The following is a 27,293-nucleotide window of genomic DNA, read 5'->3' as shown; positions in this document are numbered from 1 at the left end:
AGTGTTAGATGTATATTTGGCAGCAGCATACATAAAGAAATTAGCAAATTACTGTCGAATTTACATCTCTTTAAACCTAAAAACCCAAAAAACCTTCCACTGTAATTCTGCCACTTGTAGAAACGGCAAGGTCCCCACTTGGGGTTGTGACAAGCCACGTGACCTACCTGCTGGGTCGCATTCCATGGAGGAATTGAGCTCAGAGCCACTCTTTGACTCAGAACTAATGAATACAATTTTGAAATCCTTTCCCTCAGGAACCATCCGCTTGTCGTCAGATATCATAATGTCTGTTTTAAATGGAAAATTTTCATTATTTTTTTAAAGAAGCTTTGTCTGTCTGTCTGTCTTTCTGTCTATAATGCTAGTTTTCTTAGAATACTTTTTCGTTTGTTGGCGGATTAAATTGTAACTTTATACAGTGTCTCAAAAATCAGCCATGTGACGTCTTAAAAATGAGGGTGATAAGAGGAGAAGTGGGAAAGCAAACCCCTAAAAAAGAGTTAGACAATCCCTCCTTTTTATGACGTCACGTGGCAGATTTTTGGGACACTTTGTAAAGTTACATTAAATTGTTAATTTTAGTCTGCTACAAGTTTTTATTATTATCATTTTTGTTAAGTAACGAAGCTACTCAATGATTATAGTACGCATACATGCCTGTCTATCCAACGGTTTGCAATTAGACAATCAATGAGAAACCTGATTTAATGAAAGTTTAGAAAATTTAAATATTCAAATCTTTTGAAAAAAATTTGCAGTTAATTTTCGCTTGTCCTTGTTTATAAACATTATAAAGCAATTAAGTCATTATACTTCAATTATTTGGATTTGTTAGCATCTAAGAAATGATGAAAATTTTCCTGAATTGTTATCCGACTCTAGAATAACATTATTGCTGGAGAGCAGATGATTATTGCTGGGCTTCAAACCCCCAGCTCCACTGCCGCTCATCATACTTTCGTCAAAATCAACCCTTAATATTAACAAGATTAGTTTTCATGAAACATTTTGAATTTTTGCAATGGATCAGGTAAGATACTAAAGTAAAACACTAGAGGGGAAAGGGGTTAAATAACTGAATGTCTCCATCCCAAGGACCTTGTGCCGACTTTCAATTGGGTCTTTAAAAATTAACCAATAGTGTCGAGAATATTAACACAAGTAGCAGTAAACAATTTGCTAGCGGACCAAAAAGGTCCTTGGAAAAGGCAGGTAGTTATCTGTATATACAACTATACTATAGATCTGTTGGTAAAATATGGCAATTTGTAGCAGGACAATTTTTAAAAAAAGACATACACACAGAAAAATGTATTTGGATATCATTGATTTGAAGGTTCTGGGGGTCATAAAAATGACGAGAAAGCATTAATGTTTTTGTTTGAATGTTGGAAAAGGTAAAGGCTATATGTTTTTTTTAAAAGGGTAAGAAAGGGTTGATAATGTAATTTCTAATTTCGAATGCTATATGTAAAGATTCAAAATGCAAAGACATACATTTTTTTAACTCTTATTTTTTATCATCTTATTTGGAACTGATGATCTATCTATTAGTGAAACATTTGTATTCCATAAATAAAATGAGAAAAAAATAAGTTGTTTTAATAAATATAATTTCCTCCAAAATTTTATGATGGAATTTTTTGAGTATAAAATTCTACCTAGTGCTTTCTAAATCGCTGAAGTTGATGCTATGAGCTGGGCTAGCCCGCTGGCGGCTCCCAGCAAAGGATTGGGTACGACCCGGCGATTTTCCCTGGTGGGGCGAGGAACCTGAAAATAAATAATTAACAAATTAAATCAATGATGTATAGATAGAACGCTTGAAAAAATCTTCCCATCTATTATGATCACAAAAATTCCAACAAAAAGTTGGTGTGAAAAGACTAAAAATTTGTTTAATTTTTAACATACATCCACAACAATCTTAAGAAACCAATTTAAGATACAAATTTTGTTTTAAAGTTTTAAAGGGGGAAAATTAATTTAAAGTTTATTGTCATTCAATTTCTATAAATAATTGGTAGATAATTAAATAGGCGATTTATTTTTTTGAGTTCCTTTACAGATTTCTTAGACCTTCCAGTACCTTAATATAACTTACTTTGTCCGTACGTCTGTTCAACTTTTATACAATCATAACTATTTTTGTCTAATTTATTGATCTGCTCATAATGGATGTTGTATCTTCTTTATAATTTTCACCTATTTCATATAATTTTATTATTTTTTTGTTTCATTTTGATATTAAAATCACTTATTGGATCATAAAATCACATAATTTAGCTAGTATTAATTCAATACACACATAACAATTGTAGGTTAATAACTAAAGCAAAAAGTTTCATTTAGTTTTTAACCCTCTGAAGCCGATTTTGTATCTTTGATAACGTTTTTCAACTTCCTCAAAACATATTATTTTAAGATGGTAAAACTCTAGTTTTTGAAGGTTTGAAATTAGCATGTAATTAGCTATTGAGGCCCTGTTTGGCTTATATTCAACTACTGAAAATTAAAGCAGTAATAATTTTTTCCGTCAAAAGAGGGTTAAAATGCTTCGTTTAGACTTAGGAAACCTTACAAATGATGCCTTCCGCTCCACTATATATTTTCTTTGCTCGCTGTTTTAACACTCCCGCAAGTTTTTAGGTCTTTTTATGTAAACAAATATGACAGCATCCATAAAAGCGAAGCTCTGAAACGGTAGGACAAATGAACATTAACACTTGTAGAGTGTCAGAACTGAATATTCAGAATATTGTAAAAAAAATCGGAAGAAAATAGTAAGTAAATTTGTTGAAAAACTGCTTAAATACAGGTTGTTTAAGGACATACTTATATTTTTTGATTATAGAGATGCTTCGCTCATAAAATTCGCTTGTAACTGTGGTATACGGCAGCTCTGGACCATGCAGAAACCAGGACATTATAGTGATGCTACGCACCTAGCTAAATCCTGTTATTCTACAATAATAAGGCCACCTGAAAATATGTCAGATAACGGTACTGGTTTCATCTCTCAGTTGTCCTGCAAATGGAGGGAGGGGGTGTTACCCCTCCCTCTCCCATCTTAAGCACCGGAACCTTCCCCTTCCACCACCAAGTTATCAGCACCACCTCAACCCTGAGGATAAAGGATCTAAACCTGCCCTCACCTGATAGAGTCACCCCCACACAGACTGTTGTTGTCACAAGTAATCATCAAACCTTCCCTCTTTAGTACCCAGACCTACCACTCAACCCCTCTATGCTTATCTACCTATTGTGCTGCTCCATGGGCTATCCTGCCTGCCCCAGACAGGGATAGCCATCTACCTAACCATTGCAATTATCTATGTTTTACTGTATGATTTATCCTTAACTATCTTTATTCCTAATCCATATGTATTTATATTATGGTTAACTGTATTCTTAATCCCCCCCACCCTTTCCAGGGATGGGGAATCATGATTGCCCAAACTGACTATTGTATATGTATTATAATGCTTTTATGTTATGATCATTTATTCCTATCCATGTAGTTATTGTTTGTTGTATATAGCTTCAGTATCCTTCAACCCTTCAATAAAGTGACAACTGAAATAGATGTTGATTCTTGTCTAGTGAATGCTAGAGAAGCATAGCTTCTCTATAGTAAGGTGTCCACGTCTGTTCACACTGCCGTAGTCTTTATTCGAACTCTGGTGTCTGCCATTTACCCTAGGCGGATACCACAACTTTGGTGACAGCTGTGTGAGATTACGGCGAACCACAAGTGTAGAGCAGACGCGTATCTGAGGCTAAGGTACTCCCAGCAGTGAATCTGGCAAAACTGACGCAAGCAACCTGAATTACCCACCCTGGACAGCAAAGTTTAACTCTGCATCCGGCAGTTGTGGAAGCGAGACAGCGAAATTTGATGAATAACCGCGAGCAGCGCTGATATCTAACGGAGAATTGAGCGCCAAAAGGGCTGAAACAGGCCTGCGGACCGGCTGAAACAAGCCAAATAAGTGTAAACGGCTGGAAATAGGCCAATTTTACTGCAAGAGATAGCAGGATCCGAACCAGTGGCGCTAGCAGGACGGGACATTCCCTGCCGCCAATAGGCTGAAACAAGCCACATAGCTGCAAGCGGCGCTAGCAGGACGGGACATTCCCTGCCGCCGATAGGCTGAAACATGCACATAGCTACAAGCTGCGAGCCAACATACGAGTGTAGTTCACCAGAACAGAGAAAAACTACGTCAACTCCAAGTATCCTGAGAAGCTACAACGCAGCCACCCATCTAGAAAAACAGATATTATGTTACATTGCAGGGATTACCACCCTGATGTGATGGCCAAACAATAGATTTATGAGCAAAGCTTGGCAAACAAATTGTTGTGTTGTGATAAATCTAAGAATAGACCAGGCTTGGATTATTGTGATAACAGCTAAAAATAGAACAGAGTTGGTAAACAAATCTGTTATGCAATTGTGATAAGGACAAAAATAGAATCTAGATGTAATATAATCAAGACCCTGATATACAATCAAAACATCTCAAGCCCACAGCACAATAACAATACACCCCTTATTCCAAGGGAAGGGGAGAAGCCCCTCTCCATTGAAGGCAAATACAATCAGGGTGATATAATAGATAAACCTAGGATTAAGAAGAAAAGGCAATATTACACCAGCCCACAGTTACCCCCCTCCCTCACAGGGGGAACGGACGGAGTTACCCCCGTCCCCTTACGCGCTTCCCCCTTCCTACCCACACTAGACTAAGTCCGTCTGTAGTGTGGGGCTAGCGATCGGACACACAGAGCGCCATTCACGGGTAGCGCAACAGAGTGCGGAAAATATCATAAATCCAACGGACGAAGCTGACCAATGAGAGAGCGAGTTGAGGGGTGAGAGCGCGTTTTCCCCGTGTGCGCGGATTTGACGGTGCGGACGCGCGTTGCAAGGACAGGAGATTTCACGCACACACACACACACACCCACACAGGAGAGGGGCCATTCTATAGCATACATCAGAGATATTTTTTTAGGAGAAAAACTTGCAAGCTCCTCCCTCCCTGTCTACAGTGTGATAAGGAAAACTAAACCAGTTCCTTGAACCCGCTCAGACCCTCAACATCTCCCAGCTCTGCCAACCCTACTTCAAAGCTGAGTGGTTAGTGAAACAAATATATGTATATATAAATACCCAAGTGATAAATAATGTTGTTTTTTTTGTATCATGGGTACAATCAAGTGAATACTAACCTCACCAAACAACACTGGAAACTGATATGGTAACTGAACGAAAGTACGCCCACCCTGTGGACATAGCCTGACTTGCTGCCCCACACTGGGCAGTGGTGGTGTGTACCTGGACCATCGACCCTCATAGTTGTGAACTATATACAGAGGAAAAGCTAGCTAGCTCTGGGGATATTCCTATACACGTATATATATATATATATGGGCGTGTAGCCATGTATATATATAGATAGCCTACCTATCCATATATCTACTAGTGGATACGCTCCTAGAGACATCTGTGGATGCCTAACATATTCCCTGTTACCTTTAAAGGGCGAATATAGCTAAGATCCGCTGGTTACCACAGAAATCAAGAGTTATACTGGAAAGGAGAACAACCCAGGCTCAACAGTTAAACAAGACGCTGGCACCAACAGACCAACACCCTGCTACTTATCATGGGGGCGCGCCAGCCACAGAAACTCTTGAGCCAGGAGGACCGAGCCTACGGCTACGTGGACTACCACCCTAATTACACAGCTATAGTATTTATACTAGGGGTGAGCCGGCTCGAACCTCCTTGCGGCGCGGCTACTCTACTCTGCTTCTATATCTACAAGATACTACTTCTGTTATTACTTTGGCCTACTGTGTTGAGTACAGTGAACATCAAACACATGCCAGGTCACAGACCCCTGGTCCCTGAGATGCCCTTGTCTGGAAGGGTGACTGAATGTCCGCTGCACAGCTCCTGTTCAGTTGGTGCTCCACGCACGAGAAATAGCAATACTGGACTGGGGATTGCTGAACCTGTAGGTGTCCTCCTGGGGGTGTTGAACGATGCAACTGAGCCTAATGAGAAGGTGACAAGCTTCAGAGACTTAGTGGCCAGCCCCAAGATGGACACTACCACCAGAACTGAGACTCCAACGGGGCCCAGCCCTAGAGCCAGTACCACCTGTTTCTGGGGTGGAAAGGTCCTCCCTGGCGCTGGCCTCACCAAGCTGGAGGATGGGGAGCTGTCCCAGGGGAATAGGCTCTTCACCCAGATGCCCGACGCGTACCTGGGGGTGGGGGAGCCGCCACCCAAGCCTCCCTGGGAGCCCCCAGGCATGGAACGACTGGGGACCGGCCTAAGGATGGGGACTGGTGACCTGCTGCAGTGGAAGACTTTACCCAGCACGGAGGGAGCAGGGTTGACCAGCAGCAGTGAGGCTGTTCCCCCACACTCCAAGACCAGATGCCGCTACTCTGTTGAACCACTGCACATGTCCCAGCCAAGTTCCCCCATGCTGCTGAAGATGGAGGCCCACCAGGATGCAGAGCTCCAACCAGGGAAGTCAATAAGAAGGCCACCCCTTGCCAAAACCAGAACCACCGCAGGGGCTCCCCACCAGCAACTGACGGAGCCTGGCAGGGACGCAATACCAGCTGGCAACTCTGGCCCAACTCAGGTGGCTACCAACAGTCTGCTGACAGTCCGGAATACAGTTCAGGCTACCATCAGTATGGCATCTTCTGGGCCTTGCTGGTCCACCTGTGGGTACCTGTCCACACACTGGCCACAGGTACCCCCCAGAGATCATAGCCCCCTTTCCGACTGGCACCATCAACGGCCTTTGCTACCAACCACCTGGCATACCCAGAGGCAGGATCCCTCCTGTGGAGAAGCACCTGCAGAAGCTAAGGCCGAGGCTGGCCTCGCCACCCAGGGGAGGAGAGCCGCTGTTGGATGGAAGGAACCTGTGTGTATGGGGAGGAGGCTGAATGTAACCAAGGAGCCACCACAAGCAGCCCGGCACCGCCTGACCCCTAGTAGGGGAGACCCTGTTTGTCAGCTGGTGCCCCAACTGGAGGAGGAGAGGCCTGGCAGGTTGATACACCCTGGGGAAGCCGGCCTGATGGGACTCAGCTGGATGAAGGGGCGCTGCCGCTTCAACGGCCACACAGCCGCCAAGTGTAGAACCGGTTGGGACCGGGCAATGAAGAAACACCAGGCCGCCCAACAACCTGCATGCAACCAGTCTGCCACCCAGGTCCACCTGGAGGGAGATGCCCAGCCGTCACCCCAACTAGCTGCCGCCGCTGGGGCCGCGGCTACCCAGGAGTTTGTGTCTCAGATTGGGACCATGGTGGCCAGGATCAACGTGCTGGGAGGAGCGGCTGAACCCAACCGGGTTGGCCTGGACCGCAGCCGCAACCACAGGGGACCGGTGGCCGTAACCCCTGTCACCCCCAGCAAGAGCCGAGGGGCGCTACCCAGCGCCACCGGGACGGTGGACGAGGAGGCCCTGGCGGCCGCCGAGTGGGAGAGGCAAGAGGCGCTAGCCAGCGAGTCTGAGTCGATGTATGGGACGCCAACCGGCGTCGCCACCTGGAAGGAACGAGAGGTGCTTCCCTGCACCACCAAGATGATGTCTGGGGCGACAACCGTCGCCGCCACCTGTGAAGACTGGGGGGTGCTATCCAGCGCCCCACGCTGGTGCCTGGGGCGACAACCGTCGCCGCCACCGAGAGACCTGGACCCCTGTGAAGACTGGGGGGTGCTATCCAGCGCCCCCACACTGGTGCCTGGGGCGACAACCGTCGCCGCCACCGAGATACCTGGACCCCGGAAGGAGCCCGCAGCCCCAGAGGAAGGGGTGACACCCGTCACCCCCAGCCAGCCAGAGCCCCCAGCCAGCAGGGAGAGTCCAGCCGTCCCACACCCTCAACTGCATCCAGCTGTCTACCTCCCTCAACCAAGCCAGGGTAATTGTATTGCACTGGTGTACCAGGAAGTTTGGGCTGGGCCAAACTTGCCTGCGCCCCCTGCATCTGCCCCAGGAGCCAGGGTATCAACCATTACCAGCCAAACTGAAGAAGCTTTGACCGCTGCCTGGGGAGTAACAACACTAGGTGCGCCAAGCGCCGAGCCTAACCATAGAAGTAGAGGATCTCCAACAATTATGGCTACCCCAGATGGAGACAATGTGCCTGGACCCCTTCAGGCTAGGGGAGGAAATCCGGAGCCTGGTGCCTCCAGTCCACCAGCAGCAGTGTTCGTGGATGGGCCTGTCTCCCAGCCAACTAGAGCGGAGCCACCCTTGCAGATCCAAGACAGCCGCCGGCATAAAGGAGGGACTGTTACCCTTCCCTACCCCGCAGGTCGGACTGCCATGCACCACCCTGCCAATGTCCAGAATGAGCCTGAAGGAGGCAACGCTCCTACAGTATGGCAACCACCACCTGCCCGCGTTGACAGAGACCCTGGAAGCCGAATGGACCTGACCAGCCCCGAGGGCGAAGAAACTGCGCCTGCATCCAGTAGCCAGCCTGCCAGCAGCAAGGTGACCAACACGATGGAGACCACCAGCCCAGTGGAGAAACCTGAAGAGGTGTATACCAGGCGGCTGTTGGTCCAAGCCCCCTCATGTGCTGTGCCACCCCTGGAGGTTGACAGGGTGGCCTCAGAGGTACACATCCAACGGCCAGAATATCCAACAGGACCAGCTACTCCAGCAGATATAGCCGATTCCGTTAGACCTGGGGAGGGCTGGAGTCCACCACCGTCCAGCAACTGGTATCCTGGCGGACCCATTCCACAAGGACAACAAACTGAAGGCCGCAACCACTGTCGGAAGTCTGGCGGTGCAGACAACCCCTCCAGCCTTCCGAGGGGAGAGTTGTGGTATACGGCAGCTCTGGACCATGCAGAAACCAGGACATTATAGTGATGCTACGCACCTAGCTAAATCCTGTTATTCTACAATAATAAGGCCACCTGAAAATATGTCAGATAACGGTACTGGTTTCATCTCTCAGTTGTCCTGCAAATGGAGGGAGGGGGTGTTACCCCTCCCTCTCCCATCTTAAGCACCGGAACCTTCCCCTTCCACCACCAAGTTATCAGCACCACCTCAACCCTGAGGATAAAGGATCTAAACCTGCCCTCACCTGATAGAGTCACCCCCACACAGACTGTTGTTGTCACAAGTAATCATCAAACCTTCCCTCTTTAGTACCCAGACCTACCACTCAACCCCTCTATGCTTATCTACCTATTGTGCTGCTCCATGGGCTATCCTGCCTGCCCCAGACAGGGATAGCCATCTACCTAACCATTGCAATTATCTATGTTTTACTGTATGATTTATCCTTAACTATCTTTATTCCTAATCCATATGTATTTATATTATGGTTAACTGTATTCTTAATCCCCCCCACCCTTTCCAGGGATGGGGAATCATGATTGCCCAAACTGACTATTGTATATGTATTATAATGCTTTTATGTTATGATCATTTATTCCTATCCATGTAGTTATTGTTTGTTGTATATAGCTTCAGTATCCTTCAACCCTTCAATAAAGTGACAACTGAAATAGATGTTGATTCTTGTCTAGTGAATGCTAGAGAAGCATAGCTTCTCTATAGTAAGGTGTCCACGTCTGTTCACACTGCCGTAGTCTTTATTCGAACTCTGGTGTCTGCCATTTACCCTAGGCGGATACCACATAACTACTACAGGAATCACCATGCAAAATTGTGAATCGATAGTTTAATGCCTAAATCAACAAAAAAAACTATCCGTTACAGACGGGCGTTCGGACCGACCCTAATCATAGAATATGTTATTGTAATTAACTTGATGAATTAAGTCTTATTTTGTTACCAGAAAATCAGCTGAAATTTTTTTTACAATTTTGCTGTTTTTAAAAGGAATTATTATATTAAACAGAAACCCCTTTTTCCTCTATCGGTAAAGTTAAAGTTCTTATACTAAATCTTTCATTTGTGGTAGGGCTAAGACAATGACAGATATATTAGTCTTTCCTTCTTTTGCCATTTAAAAACAATATTAAAGTAAAAGTCTATATGAAAAATGTTTTCTTCTCCAAATTTAGTGTTTAAGTTCTTTAATAAAGTGATGTGAAAAATTTAATAAATTTAAAAAGAAAGGTTTATAGATAATTTGACAGAAAATAAAAAAAAGTACCTTTTTCATAACTATTTTGTTTCAGCAATTTTTCATGTCTCCTTCCACCCGCCTAAAAAATTTATTTAAACAAGATTAGTTTTCTTAAAAACATATGCCTATTATCAGGGGCGTCCAAGCTTTTTATTTTGGGGGGGGGGGGGTAAAATTTGTTTAAGGGGGGGGGGGGGTAATTCGTTTTTTTTTTTTGGGGGGGGGGGGGGTAAAATGGCGCGCGAAGACCGCCGCAAATTTTTTTACCCCCCCCCAAAATTTTTACCCCGGGGGTAAAATTTGCTTGGTGGGGGTAATTACCCCCCCTGAAATCTGTTGACAGGGGTAAAATTAGTTTACCTCCCCCAAAATTTACCCCCGGGGTAAAATTTGTTGGGGGGGGGGTAATTTAAATTTTATTTAAAATTTAGTATTAAAAATGCGCGCGAAGCGCGCAAAATTTTTTTTGTTAGAGATTTTTTATTTTGGGGGGTTATTTACCCCCCTAAAATTGTTTGGGGGGGTAAATACCCCCTCCTAAATGGTTGGGAGTGCCTACGGCACCCCCAGGGTAGGGGTAAATCTGAAATGGGGGGGGGGGGGGGTAAAATGAAAAAAAAATTGGGGGGGGGGGGGGGTTATCGCCCCATTACCCCCCCCCCCTTGGACGTCTATGCCTATTATATTACTGGAGAGGACGACTTAAAAACTATTATGACAAAATTTTAAAAAGTGTTTGTCATAGGCAGACGACACACAAACAAACTAGTTGGAAACCATTCCTATAGAGGTCTTTGGGGCAATACAAATGAAGTAAAAAAAGTCATTTCGTTATTTGTTCAATAAGATAAAACTAATTGCCTTTTCTCAAAATTAATCTAAATCTTAAGATCTCTAAAATAGCCACTTAACAATTTGCAGGTAAGAAATATTTCCAAGGACGTCCTTACTTTTTTGAAGGTTTAAATGTTTGAAGGGAATGATCTAATGTTTTAAAATTTGAAGGGTAAAATGAGTGGTTACAAAGATTGAACACCTTCCAAATAAACGATCCAATCATTCGACATATTTAATCCTCACCTTTGCGCTGGTGTCACTCGCCCGACGTGTCAGCTTTCGTTTGTCTTGCAGTGGGGGCGAGGGCTCTAGGTCATAGTCGGGGGTGGGTTCACGAGCATCCCGTCCTGTGATAAATTAATAGGTTAAAAGCTTAGATTGATAGATAGAATGATAAACATATAGATAGATTGATAGATAAGTCAGATAGATATACACATTGATAGATAGATTATTGATTTACATAAGTGTAGAAGAATAAATAGAACAAAAGGTGGTTAGATGAAAATATGGATAGATGCATGGATGGTTAAAAAGAAGAATAGATAGATAGATATTAAGATTTAAAAATAGATAGAAGACATTTGGAAGTTTAGTTATATAGATAGAAAAATAAAAAGTTGAATTTATAGATAGATAGAAAGAGGCAACAGATAGATAGATAAATTGATGAAATACCTGGTTTTTCGGGTAGCTTCCTTTTGACTGCTAGATCCCCAAGGCTTGATGAATGATATTCTTTTTCTCTATCTCGTTTTTCTTGCCTATATTACATGATTGGTTTTATATTTGTGTTAAGTTAATTGTGTGGAACAGCATTTCCTGGTAAGGATTCGAACCCAGGCCATGAAGTTTTGTCTGTGTATATTAGAACAAACAAATATAGATATTTTTAGATGGGTAACGCCAAGGGGGGGGGGAATTAGAAATCTTTTCATCATATAAGCAGGGACGTCCAAGCTTTTAATTTTTTTTGGAAGGGGGGTTAAATTCAAACTTAAAAAATTTGGGGGCACCTCAAAATTCATTTTTTTGGGAGGGGGATAATCACTACTTTACCTCCCCCCCCCCCCCCATTGGAAGTCCTTGGGTAAAGCTCCTCTGTAAAGTAACTGTCCATTTCTTGTTTCGCCAAATTAGAAAACTTCTCTCCTTGTTTTATAAAACACTAAAATTTACCTGGGCAATGAATAGTGTCCCTGAACAGGGGGTGGGGGAGGGTCAGGCAACCGTCTACCCCGCCTGTCCAAACTGTGATAATCCGCAGCCGAATTGTAGTGCATCCGTCGCTCCAAAGAGCCGTTATTTGGGTCGCCGCCAGAACGACTTCGCTGCTGATTTTCGGCAATTCTCATTCGATTCTGAAAAATCATCATTTGAAAATTCTTTGGTTATAGTTTCTCCAAATATTTACCATCTTCCAAAGGCAAAATTTAAATTTAAAATATTTCTTTAAAATTTATTTTTCGAATCCATTATTTTGTCCTTGCTTTAATTATTTGATTTAACTATTTATATAAAGATTATGAAAACATTTTCTTTCAAATTGTTTGAAAAAAATATTACAATAAATGTCGTCTTTGCTATTTGAAATTTAATCTTCAATTTCCGAGGTGTTGCGAGGGCCGGGGTTTATAAAAACTTTTCTCGTATTCATTCGAATCCGGCGGATAGGAACCGGTTCTAATCCATACGAAAAAACTATGTCTAGCATCGTATTATAGGAAAGCCGTTTATAATACGATGCGAGAAATAACTATTAAAAATTCAATACTAGCAAATGTAAATATACAGGGATAGGAAAATTGACGATAAATCATGAAATTAATTTTTCAAGAATATTATCGCTATGACATAATTAATGAACAGTTTAAAACAATAACTTTAGTTTATTCTATTTACCTCATGATTTAATCTTTTTCTATCTAGAGAGCGAAAATCGGCGATTCCCGCTATTCCACCGTTACCGCCAACCATAGTATCCTCATAAAAATCCGCCTCTCCGTCGGAACTCGTATCAAACAGGTCGATTCGCCGTCTGTTTTCCGGCGGGGGATGGAACCGCCGGTCGTCTGATGGCAACGGTGGGGCCCGGAAACGAGGCGGTGCACCGCCTCTGGCGATGAAGCGACCAGAATCGCCGACGCCCAGTGATTGAGTTCGGACTGGTGCATTGCGATTGTTTACCTAGAAAATTAAAACCTATAGTATAAAACAAAATAAGACCGATTAAGCCTAATAGTAGCGAAGCTTATTGAAAATATAATCAAAATATGCAGCTAACTATATTGCAGAAAGTTAGAGAAAAAAGATAGAGAAAAAAAAGAAAGAAAAAATAGAAAAGGGAAAATGATATATTATTCCAGACATTAGGACATACTAAATATATTTGTAGGAAACCTTAGCATTACCGACAGACAGAGAGAATTAAAGAAAAGACAATAGAGATAGACTTATAGAGAAGCTTTGCTATAAAAGGTTGTACTTATAAACAAATATAAGGCAAGGAAAATTATTTTCATAGCTCTTCTAATAACTAACTAAAGCTTTACCTTATTTAGCGCAATGCCGTTATTAAACCGCTGCTGAACTCGCGAGGGTGGCGGTGGTATTTGCGCTACAACCACGGGCCTAGAGGAGAGCGGCAGCGGTGGCGGTGGAGGCGGAGCTCCGCCGTAAAGGTCGTCATGCTCAGGCGGCAGAAATTCAGCCCTAAATAATGCAATTTTATAATCAACCTTTTTTGTTACAGATAATATTCAGTTTGATTGACAGAAAAGTGTCAAAAATTTTTTCTCAGAGAGGGTTGAGACATATGATTGTAATTTACACTGGTACTTAAGTGCTATAATCATATTAATTTCTTACTTACTTAGTACATTATTATTGGTTATATAGTTCTAACTAGCAATGTCCAAACTTTTCAACCAATGCTAAAAAACCATACCTTGAAGCATAAATTCTGGTATCCGGAGGTGGACCATTTCTTGGAGTCAACATTGGTCCTTCTGTTCCTGAGGGATCTAAACAAAATAAATAATTAAGTTGTAGGTTCAAAATCTAATATTTGTAATACACTATATATCCCAAACACAAAATGAAACTCGATTATTATTTTAGGGTAGAAAATATGATAGAAAATATTGCAACTAAACTTTAATTAGTTAGGGCATTTTATCCTATATTTGAGAAAGCACTGAAACCTAATTTTACAAATAATATGAAAATAAGGGATGAGTGTTTTTTTCTATGTCAAACCGTTGCGGGGAAACCTAACCTTGCAAGGCCTATGCCTAGGTTGCCATAACCTTAAGCGGATACTTAATAATTAAAATAATTCAACCTGACCTGAAGTAATACGCAAACTAACGCAAACTAAACTCCATCCCCTTATATTCAAATTTATTTCACGATAAGAGGGAGGGGGTTTCTGTGCTTGGCTAGGAACTTTGAGGGAAACCGCCAAAGATGCTTATCCATTCTTCCCTGAAGGATATAATAAGCTAATGAGTGTTTAGGGCAATTACTAGACGCACAAGATTTATGTTTTTTCTTATATTACACCTCTACTAACTTTAATGTAACTAATTTAAATTCCCTACCAAAACTTGATCAATTATGTCGGCATACAATGTGAAAACTTGTTAGTATGTTGATATAAGAACAGCAAAAACAAATTTTAGGATCGGCTTTACTAATAACATTTCTTGTAGTTATGATACATAAGTATTTAGTAATATGATAATTACTAATTTTGTTTGATGCCCTATAGTCGAAATAAATCATTTAAATTTATTGCAGAATGATACATATTTTGAGATGGTTCTTGGTGGCTGCGGAGCACTGATTTTACTTTGCAATTAACCAATCCCTACCAATAGCCCACTATCCCTTGTGGGGTCTTAACCCTAAGTGGACCTAACAAAGAATATCAATATCCAGAAGTAGTTAAAATTATCTTACCAATGGTCAGTAGAGGTGTTTTAAAAATTGGTTGGTTTCAACCTACAAACCTCCTCCTACAAAGGCCCTGGGATATCATTTGACCAAAAAGCAAGGTGTTCCCTAATATTAGCAAAAATTCTGTTTTTTCCCCGCACTCCAAATGTGTTGTATAAAGCCTAGCTTCCCCAACTTTGTATGTCTGTATGTAACGTAAGTTTGTTATAAATTTCTTGTTGATATATAGATATCTTTTTAAGAAAGCCTAAAATGTCACGTGTGACGTCATGAAACTCAATCTCTTTTTTGGAGGATTTCCTTTACCATTTCTCCTCTCATCCTTCCTTTTTAGACGTATTTTTATGACGTCACACGTGACATTTAAGGCTTTCTCATCTTTTTGAGAACTGATTTACACAGGGATAGGGGGATACTGGTACCCAAAGTTTGAAACAGACCTTCTCCTTTGTTAGCATAAAAACTTATAGATTAAAAACATATTACCTTGCAAGGTCAAATTAGTCATTTAATGTAAAAATTATTACATGTATGTTACATAACCAATCTGAAATATATTGCTGTTTATTTGCTGGGCTCATATGAACACCCCCCAAAAAATTAGGTAAGCATCAGAGGCCCAGGGAAAAATATTGGACGATAAATTAATATTAACCTATTTCTAAAATGTATGTAAACTTTGCTTTTTCAACAAGAAAGAGGGCATTTTTCTTAAAGGAAGAAAACATTCTGTAAAATCAAAGAGTAAAAATATTAATGTAAAATATCTATCTTATAGGATAAGACAACTTGATGTACATACCCAATAATGAGAGACAAAATTACCCCTTCTGTAGATAATTAATATTAAACACTACAATATTGGGATTAAGAAATCAAAATTCAATAATCAAATACCAAAATTTTTTGAGCCAAGGAATTATATACCAAAGTTATAAGCTTTGGGTATCCGTGCAGTTTACAGTCCAATGTACCCTCCCTTCTAAAATGATTCAATATTCCAGTTATCAAAGGCAGAATTTCACAAATAAGAATTCATAGAATCCAAACAAAAAATCGTTTTCTTTAACAACCAAAAAAGTACGCAATTTCATTTTTTTTTAAATTACTGATAAAATCAACCATTGACCAATTTACAGCTATAAACAATGAAAATTTGCTATGTAAAGCTTTCAAATTGTAAAATTTTAACAATTTATCTGTAGTGTTCATACTATGTTGTAAATATTTTTTATACTTCTATTTTTATTAGTAGAAAAGGTTGAGAACATAATAATTCAATATTTCTGTTTTTTCCTAATTGTTTTAGGACTCATCATGCAAAGTTTCGAAAAGATAGACCGATTTTATCATGTTTGTTTAAACACCCTTATTCTATAGAACAATGAAAAAAGATTTTATCTTGGAAAATTTCACTTTATCATTGATGTGCAATTCAAGGTTCTACAGCCGCGCATACGACGCGCATAAGGCCTCAATCGGAACAAGATAAAGTTTCATGAAAAAAATTATGTCTTATGATATATGAAAAAAAGATTACTGTTGTTAACTGTCATCATGTGGAGAAAAACACATATACATATCATACTGCTTGAAAATATAGACATCAAATTAATGCTTAAAAAGACGGGAATAGTTATTTCTCGCATCGTATTATAGACAGTTTTCCGCAGGATTTAGAATGAACAAGATTGGTTTTCATGAAAACTTACATTTTACACACATACATCATACTACAGATACAATTACTACATAGAATAAAGAAAAAAGGCAATGAAAAAAAAATACTTATATACTTTAAAAACAGACAAACTTATTGGAGATCATTGCTTTGGAAGTCCCAAGGGTCATAAAAAATACAAATGACGAGAAATTATTAAATTGTTTAATTCGTTGAAAAGTTGAAAAACGTTAAGCTTTTTGGCATAAAAACATGCTGAAAGATTAATTTCAATAGTAATATTCCCATTCATACCACTAATAAACAGACAGACGTACAGACATTTGGAATTAAAGAGTAGCCTCGCTGATATAAAAATAGCAATTATAAATATGATCATTAAAAGAATTCGGAAACACCCTAAATTTATCTTTTCCAAAACTCGATCAAATAAATAATTGTAATTGCTTTCAAAAAAGTAATTTAACCAGGGAGGGAGTGGTCAATGGCAGGTAAAATAATTTTAGTAAGATGTCAATTTCATATGTAAGAATTAGTAGGACAGGTTAATTCATCCTTTTTTATTCTTTATTCCTAAAGACAAATTTTTAACCAGAAGCGTCGTATAAGCCAAGTCGCTACAAAAGAACAGAAAGCAATTTGCTAGCAGACCAAAAAGATCTCTATAATGTAGTTGTCTTGGTCATACATCCATACTTAATACTTTTATTATCTTAATAATGAGCAGATTTTTTACTAAGGAAAAGATTAGTTTATCAATCATTGATTATCCCTGTAATTGATTTGTGGTGTTCTTTCATTTCCACCTAAAAGGAAACATTAGCGCTAATTAGAATTAACGCTAATTCAGAAAGGTACATAGTTATTAATATATATTAGTATCAAGTAAAATCATTTTCTCGTATTCATTCGAAACCGATTAATATCCGGTGGATTAGAACCGGTTCTCAGCCATACGGAAAAATTATGTCTAGAAACGTATTATATATCCAGTTTTCTACGAATAAAATACAAACGCTCCAAGTAAAAGTTGAACACATGTTTTAATTTAGATTTTTTAATTATTTCTAACAATCATTCACATATTGTTGCATTGTTACTATGATTTTGGTGATTCTGTTTCTTGTGCCAAAGTGATAGAACACCATATTTTTGAGGCAGGCTTGAAATTGTAAGATTGTAAAAGTCATTATACACTTTCAGGGAAGCAGGGAAAGTCAATAGAAAAAGATTAATCTAATCAGCCATTTGAAAAATTAAACAGATTCTCTATAATCGTTTGGTTCTGTCACAATTTTGAGTGGTTTAAATGGACAAAAAGACGTGATAATGTCATCTCGAATATTAATGTGGGGATATAATGTTAACTATGAACAATTTTAGTTAATACAATATAATCGACATGAATAAAAACTAATAACGTCAATAAATTCTTACATGTCGGTATTATATCAGCCATTACCTCTTATGTTTAAAACAATACAGTCAACATAAATATTAATAATGCCAATCAAATATCAACATGTCGATAACATGTCAGCTATGGCCACTAATACAACATGATAACATGTCAGCTATGACCACTATTACAACATTATAACATGTCAGCTATGACCACTATTACAACATTATAACATGTCAGCTATGACCACTAATACAACATGATAACATGTCAGCTATGACCACTATTACAACATGATAACATGTCAGCTATGACCACTAATACAACATGATAACATGTCAGCTATGACCACTAATACAACATGATAACATGTCAGCTATGACCACTAATACAACATGATAACATGTCAGCTATGACCACTAATACAACATGATAACATGTCAGCTATGACCAATTATACAACATGATAACATGTCAGCTATGACCACTAATACAACATGATAACATGTCAGCTATGACCACTAATACAACATGATAACATGTCAGCTATAACCACTAATACAACATGATAACATGTCAGCTATGACCACTAATACAACATGATAACATGTCAGCTATGACCACTAATACAACATGATAACATGTCAGCTATGACCACTAATACAACATGATAACATGTCAGCTATGACCACTAATACAACATGATAACATGTCAGCTATGACCACTAATACAACATGATAACATGTCAGCTATAACCACTAATACAACATGATAACATGTCAGCTATGACCACTAATACAACATGATAACATGTCAGCTATGACCACTAATATAACATGATAACATGTCAGCTATGACCACTAATACAACATGATAACATGTCAGCTATGACCACTAATACAACATGATAACATGTCAGCTATGACCAATAATACAACATGATTGAAATAAAAGGCAAATGATCTTATTATAATAACCAAATGTCGATAACATGTCAGTCTTAACCACTTTTATATAATAAAATATAGTCGGCATTTAAAATAACTCTAACCATGAAATAATAATTTATATTCCGTTAATATAGGAACAGCGGAAAGTGTCATGTATGACGTCATAAAAATACGTCTAAAACTGAAGGAAGAGAGGTGAAGTGGGAAAGGAAACCCTTTAAAAAAGAGATGGATAAAGGACGTATTTTTATGACGTCACACATGACACTTTCCTCTGTCCTATTAACATATCCCTGCATCCCTGTTAAACTGTATACACTTGAATTATCCTCCAAACAACAATTAGATCTACATTTGGGCAGGGAGGGAGGGGACATTGGTCAGTAATTTAGTACTTAAAGTTTTATAAAAACAGCTCTCTTATTGATAAAAAATAAATCTATAGTATAGATGCATAACCAAACAACTAACTGGATCCTCCTGTTGTGGACCTTTTTCGTGTTCTAGTAAATTGCTTTCTGCTCCTTTGTAGCTGTGTGAATATTCCCGACGCTATTGGTTGATTTTCAATGACTCGATTGAAAGTCGGCACAGGGTCCTCATTAAACATACAGTTATTTAACCCCTTCCCCCTCTAATGTTTTACTCTAATGCTCAAAAACTTTGTGTAATTTTAATAATTCTTAATTGGTTGCTTCAAACTAGCAGTGTTAAAACTTTTCAATCATTCATTTAATATACAGAAGAAGTATTTTTAATTAATATCATTGGAATACATAAATTTTTCGTCAATTTCTTATCCTTTATGAGCCCTGATATTTGGGGGACCAATATATTTTCAATTTGTCTACAGGGATAGGACAATTGATTTTAAACTAATTTTTCTCCCAATTTTATATGTGAAATTATGCCTTTGGAACAATATTAAAAGAGGGGGTTGTAGAATGAATTAAATCCTATTTTCGTATTCGTTCTTTCAAAACGACATGAACTAGAAAGAGAAGACGCTCAAATTTTTCTGCCATTCAAAAATTACTTTTTTACAGCTTTCTGTTTGGAAATAATAATATGTATCTTAAAATAATATCATTTTCCGATTAGAATAAAAGTCGTTTAGTGCGTAAAAAACCTAAAAGTAACCTTTGCAATTGAAATTTAATTCTGTTATCCACAATATAAAATCTAAATCAAACAAAAAATAAAAGTGAGAATGCTAAATTCAATTAAAGTAATAAAAAGTTTATTTTCAACAAATAACAAGGATAATTGTGCCGCGACAGAAAGGACGTAAAGGCAATGCTATTTATTGTTTGGGGTTAAATTTCCCTTATTTAATTTTTGGAGGGGTAAAACCCAGAGATCGGTTTTTAATAAATGCCGCGTTTTTTCGACAATTTTTTAGACATTGATTGATTGAACGAAGACGATGGGAGAGTATACAACATAAGAATTCAAAATTTTAAAATTTTTATTTTAGCCATTTGTATAATATCTAATACAACTTAAATCCATTTTCGCTGCATATTTATTAATGCGTCTTTTTAGAGCTGTGTTAGACATTATACAAATGGCTAAAATAATAATTTAAAATTTTGAATTTTCAAGTTTTGTATACTCTGTTAAAATCGTACGGGGCATTGATCTTCAAGATGGAATAAGGTTTTTAGCAGAGTATACAACTAAAGTATTCAAAATTTTAAAATTATTATTTTGTCCATTTGTATAATGTCTAATACAGATCTAAAAAGATGCATTGATAAATATGCAGCGAAAATGGATTTAAGTTGTATGGCTAAAATAACAATTTTAAAATTTTAAATTCTTATGTTGTATACTCTCCCATCGTCTTCGTTCAATCAATCAATGTCTAAAAAATTGTCGAAAAAACGCGGCATTTATTAAAAACCGATCTCAGAATTTGTTGTATCAAATGTCCCAAATTCACCGGATTTGTAATAGTTATTTCTCGCATCGTATTATAAACGGCTTTCCGCGGATATAGAAAGTACAATTATGAGATTAAAACTAGTTTTTTTAGCCCCGAGGTGCCGAAGGCACCGGCTAAAAAAACTGGTTTTAATGTTATGATTGTACATTTCTATATTCGTAGAAAGCTGGATATAATACGATGCTAGACATAGTTTTTTCGTATGGATGAGAACCGGTTCCTATCCACCGGATTCGAATGAATACGAGAAAAACTAATGACATCTTTTGGTTGCTTTGAAGAAATTTTTTTTTTGAAGGGGGGGGGGATGCTCTTCCTAATTCGTAATGGTACCATCAAATTGCAAATACATTTGTGGGGAGTGGGGCTAATATCTAAATATTTAGATATCTTTAGGGTATTACCACCATTACCCCACCACCTCTGGGACAAACAAATAACAGTTAACTCTAATTCAGTAATAATATCCAAGTATTGACATAAAATTCTTAGTTATAGAGAAACTCCGCTACTAAAAATTTTATTGGCATCAAGGCCCAAAATCAAAAAAATATTGGATGATAATTAGGTTTTTATTAGTTTTAAATTTTAACAAAATTTAGGGTTGTCATAATAAAATAGACATTTCATCTTATTTGTCCTTCAATGTCTAATTATATTAAACCCCATCATCAAATGTTTAAAATAAGATAAAAACTACTTTAATTCAATATTAGATGTAAAACCTAAAATAATACGTTCTTCTGTTATACCGATAGCCCATTGCAATCCAAAATTAGGTCTTTGTGACAAAAGTAGACAGTAGTATAATCAAAGAGTTATTTGCCTGTAATATTTCAAGTAAGGAATCCGTCAAGCTTAAAATTATTCCATCATGATTGAAATCATTTTAAATTCCTGAAAAGTAGAGAAGAGGAGATTCAGATGCATGAGGAGATCGGTTCAGCGGATACCGGAATCTTAAGCCTAAGAGACAAACCGACAGACAGACATTGTACAACTTTGTATTATAGAGTAGCTAGCTGTGCTACCAACAAATATCCACTTACTTGAAATAGTCCATGACCGGCGGATATTCCTCTTGATTAACTCTGCGTTGGAGGGGACGTACACCTTGCCGCCTCCCTTCTTCCCGTTGTTCGGGATAAACTCGTTCACCCAGGGCGCGGGGGGTGGGGGTGCCAGGTCCCTGAAATAAAATTTATTTATTAGTTCCCAGGGATAAGGGATAGGAAACCTGGCCATTAATTAGGTCCCGGCCTAGATTCTAAAGGGATATTGCAACTATTACAAATTCCTATCAAACTGGCGGACGCTCCCAAGTAGCTATCGCTCTAAACCAATAAGAATCGGCCTGTTTTTAACAACCAATCACCAATTGGCGGTAATTTTAGAAGCAGACAATTCTAGAAAAAATAATGATTTTGTCTGCTACTAAAAAATAAATATAAATGGTGTTAGATCACATTAGCTTAATTATTAAATCTGCTTAGAGTTAAACATTAAAAAAGGGCCATATAGAAAAAACAAAAATAACGGGATTATTTTTTGGAAAGAAGGTAGCTACGAATTTTCATTTGGTAGTTTATAAATTAGATGTTGTATTTTGAATTTTAAAAATTTAATACGGAATTAATACAACACCTTAACCCTAATATATGTACAATACAACACAGTACAAATATATCACTACATAATAGTATCCAAAGAACTTGATAGAATGTTACCCAAGTGCATATTAATTTATTTATTTTGAATTTTAATTAGCAATGACAGCTTTCTGACAGTTCAAATTACCAAAGTAAAAGATAAAAAAATTTTGGGAGAGAAAAAACTTCATTTTAACAAAAGCCATTAATATATAGGTTTATAAAAAGTTATGTTTTTTACTTTAAACTAGCTACCTGAATTTGATTCTATACTTTATCTACACACACACACAGCTTTTTCATTAGCATTTTATACGAACCACTGCGCTATCCCAAAACTGGTTTATTAGGCTAGAAATAGGCCTAGGCTTGAAATAGGCCTGAAATAATATTTTCCTACGTTTCCCATCCCTTATCCCTGTTAGTTCCATATAAACATATTTTTTTTTTATCTAAGCTACAAATCAAAAAAATTTTCAGATAAACTGGACAAAAACTGGTTCGTAACTGTGTGATACATCCAGAAATCAGGGCCAGCATATTTATTACACCTATTTGTAGATAGTTTTCCGCGGATAGTAAAATGAAAAATTTTAAGATTAATTTTAGTTTGTATGCTCTATAATGCGATTAATAGCTAATCTGAACCCTAGGGATCTTCAGCGTGGCTTAGAACCGGTTTTACTCCAGCAGAAATTATTCGGATTCGGGGCCTTACTGAAAACGATATTCTAGTAATTCTGTAATTGTCAACAATTTAGGATAAATATCCTATTAAAAGGTATTTTTAAAATTAGTCCCTATATAAAAGTAACAGAATGTCTCCAAGTGTATCTGTGTTTCTGTGAGTTTGTACCCCAAGGATTTCGTTAACCACTAACTTATTTCGTTTTCCTTTACAGTGAAGCCTCTATATGTCCAGGAAAGGTTTATAATTATTAGATTATCTCCACCCTCACAAGAGAAAAAATGCCTACACCAAAGAAAATATTTTCTTTTTAAAACTAAACTGTAAAGTGGTGGGTCGACCTTGTCCCCCTTCTATCAAGTGCTTCTAGAGGCATCTAGGAGAGTCACATATATTCCAAGCTCAGAATCAGTTTATAATGGAAAAAGGAAAAACACAATGTTTTAAGATACTGTTATTTTAGACTAGCCAAAAAGTTAAAGACAAAATAGTTTTTCTTCGAGTACCACAGCCTTGTCTGTCTAGTAGGGTAAAGTAAGGTGATATATTTGTTTATGGTAATTTTAAACTCTTCAAATAGATTCAATAAAATTTCATAAAATTAAGGAATATAGGAAAATGAACGAAAATTTAATCTTCCACCTAATAATGAATGTGAATTATTTCCTTTGTTACATATAGTAGCAAAGCTTCTCTAAAATATACTTTGTATGTCCGTCTCTAGTCAGTAAGTCCGTAACTTTATGGGGGAAATGTGATTTTCTTGGAAACTATTGTAGATAACAGATATACTCTAAAGTGTAGATTCCTATGACATTTACGCATCTTTGCGCAGTCTATACATTGTTTTGTCCATCTGTCTGTCGGTCATGCTTCAAAAGACATAAACCTTATTTATTTTTAAAAGGTTTGTGATTTTCTTGGAGTTTTTTTTTCATATTATCTTTCTTTCTTTTCTTTGTTATGACTATTGAACAATGAACATCACTTTGTCCGTTTGTACATTCTGTGATTTTTTTATGCTTCGCTACTTATAGATATTATCATTCTTGTTTATATAACTTTCAATCATAAGATTATGGAAAAAATTTTGCTAGAAAAATATCCAAAATTTTGAATGGTGGTTCGCGAGTGATTTAGAAATAAAAGGATGGGAAAATCTTTTAAAAATTAAATAGTCAAGGATAAATCCATCAATAAGAGCAAAAGAATTCAAACACATATTCAATGATGAACTTTTAACCTATTATAAACCTGTCGTGAAATGAATGTACAATAAATATAGATTAAAATATATTATCAATTCCTTTACTGGACCATTTGAATTTAGATAAAGCTTTGCTTGTAACCATTAAATATTTCGTTTTGTGGAGTTAAAATATATGTAAATAAAAAAACAAGGATGACAACATCCATAGCGAAGCACTGAAACGGTAGGACTAACGGACATTAACACTTGTATAGAATCAGAATAAGAGTCGAAGCAAAATTGTAAGTAAATTTCTTGAAAAACTGCTTGATACAGAATATTGTTTATGGACATACTTACATTTTTAGGACTTGATTATAGAGTTGCTTCGCTTATAATATTGTACTTTGTTATCCCAGGAATCTGTATACCAAAAATCACATCAATCGGATTATTAGATCACACAAAAATTTGTTGTTAAAAAAGTAGAAAAACCATCATGTTTAAAATGGACGTACGGACATTCTGGTAATAATTATAGAGTTGCTACGCTTTCTAAATCGTACCCAACTACTACAGGAATCCCCATGCAAAGTTTAAAATCGATAGGACATGCCTAAATTAACGGAAAAAGCTTTCCGTTACGGACGTACGGACGGACCCTAATAATATCTTTGTATGTTTTAAGTTTGACGAATTATTGTGACTGATTGACCATTCAGGGTATTACATCTAATGTACGGACCTTCTAATTACAATACTTTAATGGTTACTAGGGGGTGATTACTCTTGGGATGGTGGTGGTACCATCCCTCAAAAACCTTACCAGAACCTATAAGAAGCCCAACTGTAAAAGAGAACAAAATCAGTTTAGCGGTTAGCGAGATACAAACAGACAGACAAATATCCTGTTACTTTACTATAAGAATACTTATTGTACAGGATTCCTATTTAAATGTTTGAAACAATAGAACGACACTTTCGTGTAAATAGAAAATTTTTTTTGGCTCACATACCGATTTCTTTATCTCTCTAGAGCAATTATTTCAAATTTTCAGATTATAATTTTCTCTGCAATTTTAACGCCTTTTGTGATAATCATTTTTGATAGGTTCAGGTGCGTGCAAAGGAATTTAGAAGAGAGGCGTGCGAAGCGCACCAGGTGCACCTGTGACCTCCTCCTTGAAACATCCTACTTGTATTATTGAACAACAAAAAAGTAAGGGAGGAGAAATTGGACTGTAAATGACACTGGTACCCAATGTTTTATAACCACGTTATCTTATTCGTTAAAATATTGGGTACTTTTATTCAATTTTGATTGGATAAGAAAAAATGGTGTCCAAACTTTTCAATCAAAAAATATAATCTCTAAAAGGGGTAATTTTGTATCATAGGGGATGTTTATTATTTTTTGTCCATTGTCTTATACCGTAAGATTCCTGGGGAAAAAAGGGGTAAAATAGAAGTTTTTGAGTGCCACAACCCAATCCCTGACAAATATTGACTTATTGCACATTTAGCAGCAAAACTACTCTACAATACGTCGGTTCGTTTGTCATTCTGTCCATTTTATGAGAAATTTAAAACTTTCAAGCATCTATATATCTCTTCTGTAACTTACTTTGTCTGTCCGTCTATTCATAAATAATTTTTTTATCAAATGATTTTTTGTCTGTATCCTGATTTATTTTCGGTTTTGTGATTGCTTTTTGAAGATGTAGTCATCCTTGTTTTAAAAAAATTCTTTAGAATAAACACAATTGACCCTTGCATTGCGTTATCATGCAAATTACACAAACAAGGAGAATTTTATCCATAGAAAAGTAGCTTTTTAACTGAGTGGAAATAGCTGTCAAAGTAATGTCACTTACAAGTCTAGAGTAGACCACTTAGTGAAATACTGAAGACGTCAAAATTATTAATACCCTGTCAGCTATGATGAGGGAATGCCCCGGCGACACTCATACAAAAGTTAAATTGAGAGAATGCCTTGGTAAACAAAATGGCACACTTAATACAATGATTTGAATACTTCCAGACAAAGGTCAAACAATCAAACGGTTGGTTGTCACTTGGATGTTACTTTGACTAGTACCCTAGGTGTATTGAAGTAGTCACTGCTTCCCAAAGTTATCATTGGTTGTTGGACATTAGAGTGTCATGAACTTCAGACTCTTTTAATTTGTTATTAAATGTTTAATATCCAGATGAAACAAAGAGTTTAGTTAAAATCTTTAACTCTTTTAATTACTATACCGTCGGACGGATTGGAGGACCGTTAAACGGACGTACGGACATACCGTAGTTTTAGAGTAGCTGTGCTATTAGAAAATAATTGCTAATACTAAGGAAATTTACTAAAAGAACAAACAATTGAAAGGGTTATATAGGAAGAGGTCAATGGCAGATAAATTAATCTTTGAACTGGTTTATTATAATAAATTGCAGAAGAGAAAGATAGAGAGAATAAAAGAGTGAAAATAAAGAGAAAGAGAGAGAAGGATTGAGAGAGAAATAGTTATATAGATAGATAGAGAGGGCGAGATAGAGAAAGAAATGATTAAAGATAGACATATAAAATTAAAGAGGGTTAGAAAATAAGGAAAAGATAGCAAAGAAAGAGAAAAAGGGAAAAGAAAGATAAAAAGAGATAGAGAGGAAGCAAAAGATTATATTTTGATAGAGATATTTATAGTTAGACATAGACAGTAAAATAGGTTTAAATTGATAAAGAAGGTGTATCAACTTTTTTTTTTATAGCTAGCCGGTTCTTTTAGTAAGTAGTAGATGTAAAATTTTTCATAGAATTCAGATATG

General features: G+C 37.5%; 1 protein-coding gene across 3 annotated transcripts in view; it reads right to left on the bottom strand.

Moving 5' to 3' along the window:
• Positions 1–27,293, bottom strand: part of LOC145304022 (uncharacterized) — a 528,912-nt gene that overhangs the window by 338,282 nt on the left and 163,337 nt on the right. For all 3 annotated transcript variants that reach the window (XM_080145773.1, XM_080145774.1, XM_080145775.1), the window contains 11 exons: positions 21,997–22,136; positions 13,953–14,028; positions 13,558–13,717; positions 12,908–13,192; positions 12,185–12,366; positions 11,684–11,769; positions 11,249–11,352; positions 10,196–10,247; positions 1,665–1,776; positions 867–976; positions 168–293 (listed from right to left, as the gene is read on the bottom strand). In XM_080145773.1, coding sequence (XP_080001899.1) covers positions 168–293; positions 867–976; positions 1,665–1,776; positions 10,196–10,247; positions 11,249–11,352; positions 11,684–11,769; positions 12,185–12,366; positions 12,908–13,192; positions 13,558–13,717; positions 13,953–14,028; positions 21,997–22,136 — 1,433 coding nt within the window. The remainder of the gene's footprint in view (positions 1–167; positions 294–866; positions 977–1,664; positions 1,777–10,195; positions 10,248–11,248; positions 11,353–11,683; positions 11,770–12,184; positions 12,367–12,907; positions 13,193–13,557; positions 13,718–13,952; positions 14,029–21,996; positions 22,137–27,293) is intronic.

This window comes from Acartia tonsa, chromosome 13 (assembly GCF_053477335.1).
Source record: "Acartia tonsa isolate MP-2025a chromosome 13, ASM5347733v1, whole genome shotgun sequence".
Taxonomy (NCBI): Eukaryota; Metazoa; Arthropoda; class Copepoda; order Calanoida; family Acartiidae; genus Acartia; species Acartia tonsa.
The sequence above is the reverse complement of the archived record's forward strand: the minus strand, read 5'-3'. Positions and strand labels throughout refer to the sequence as shown.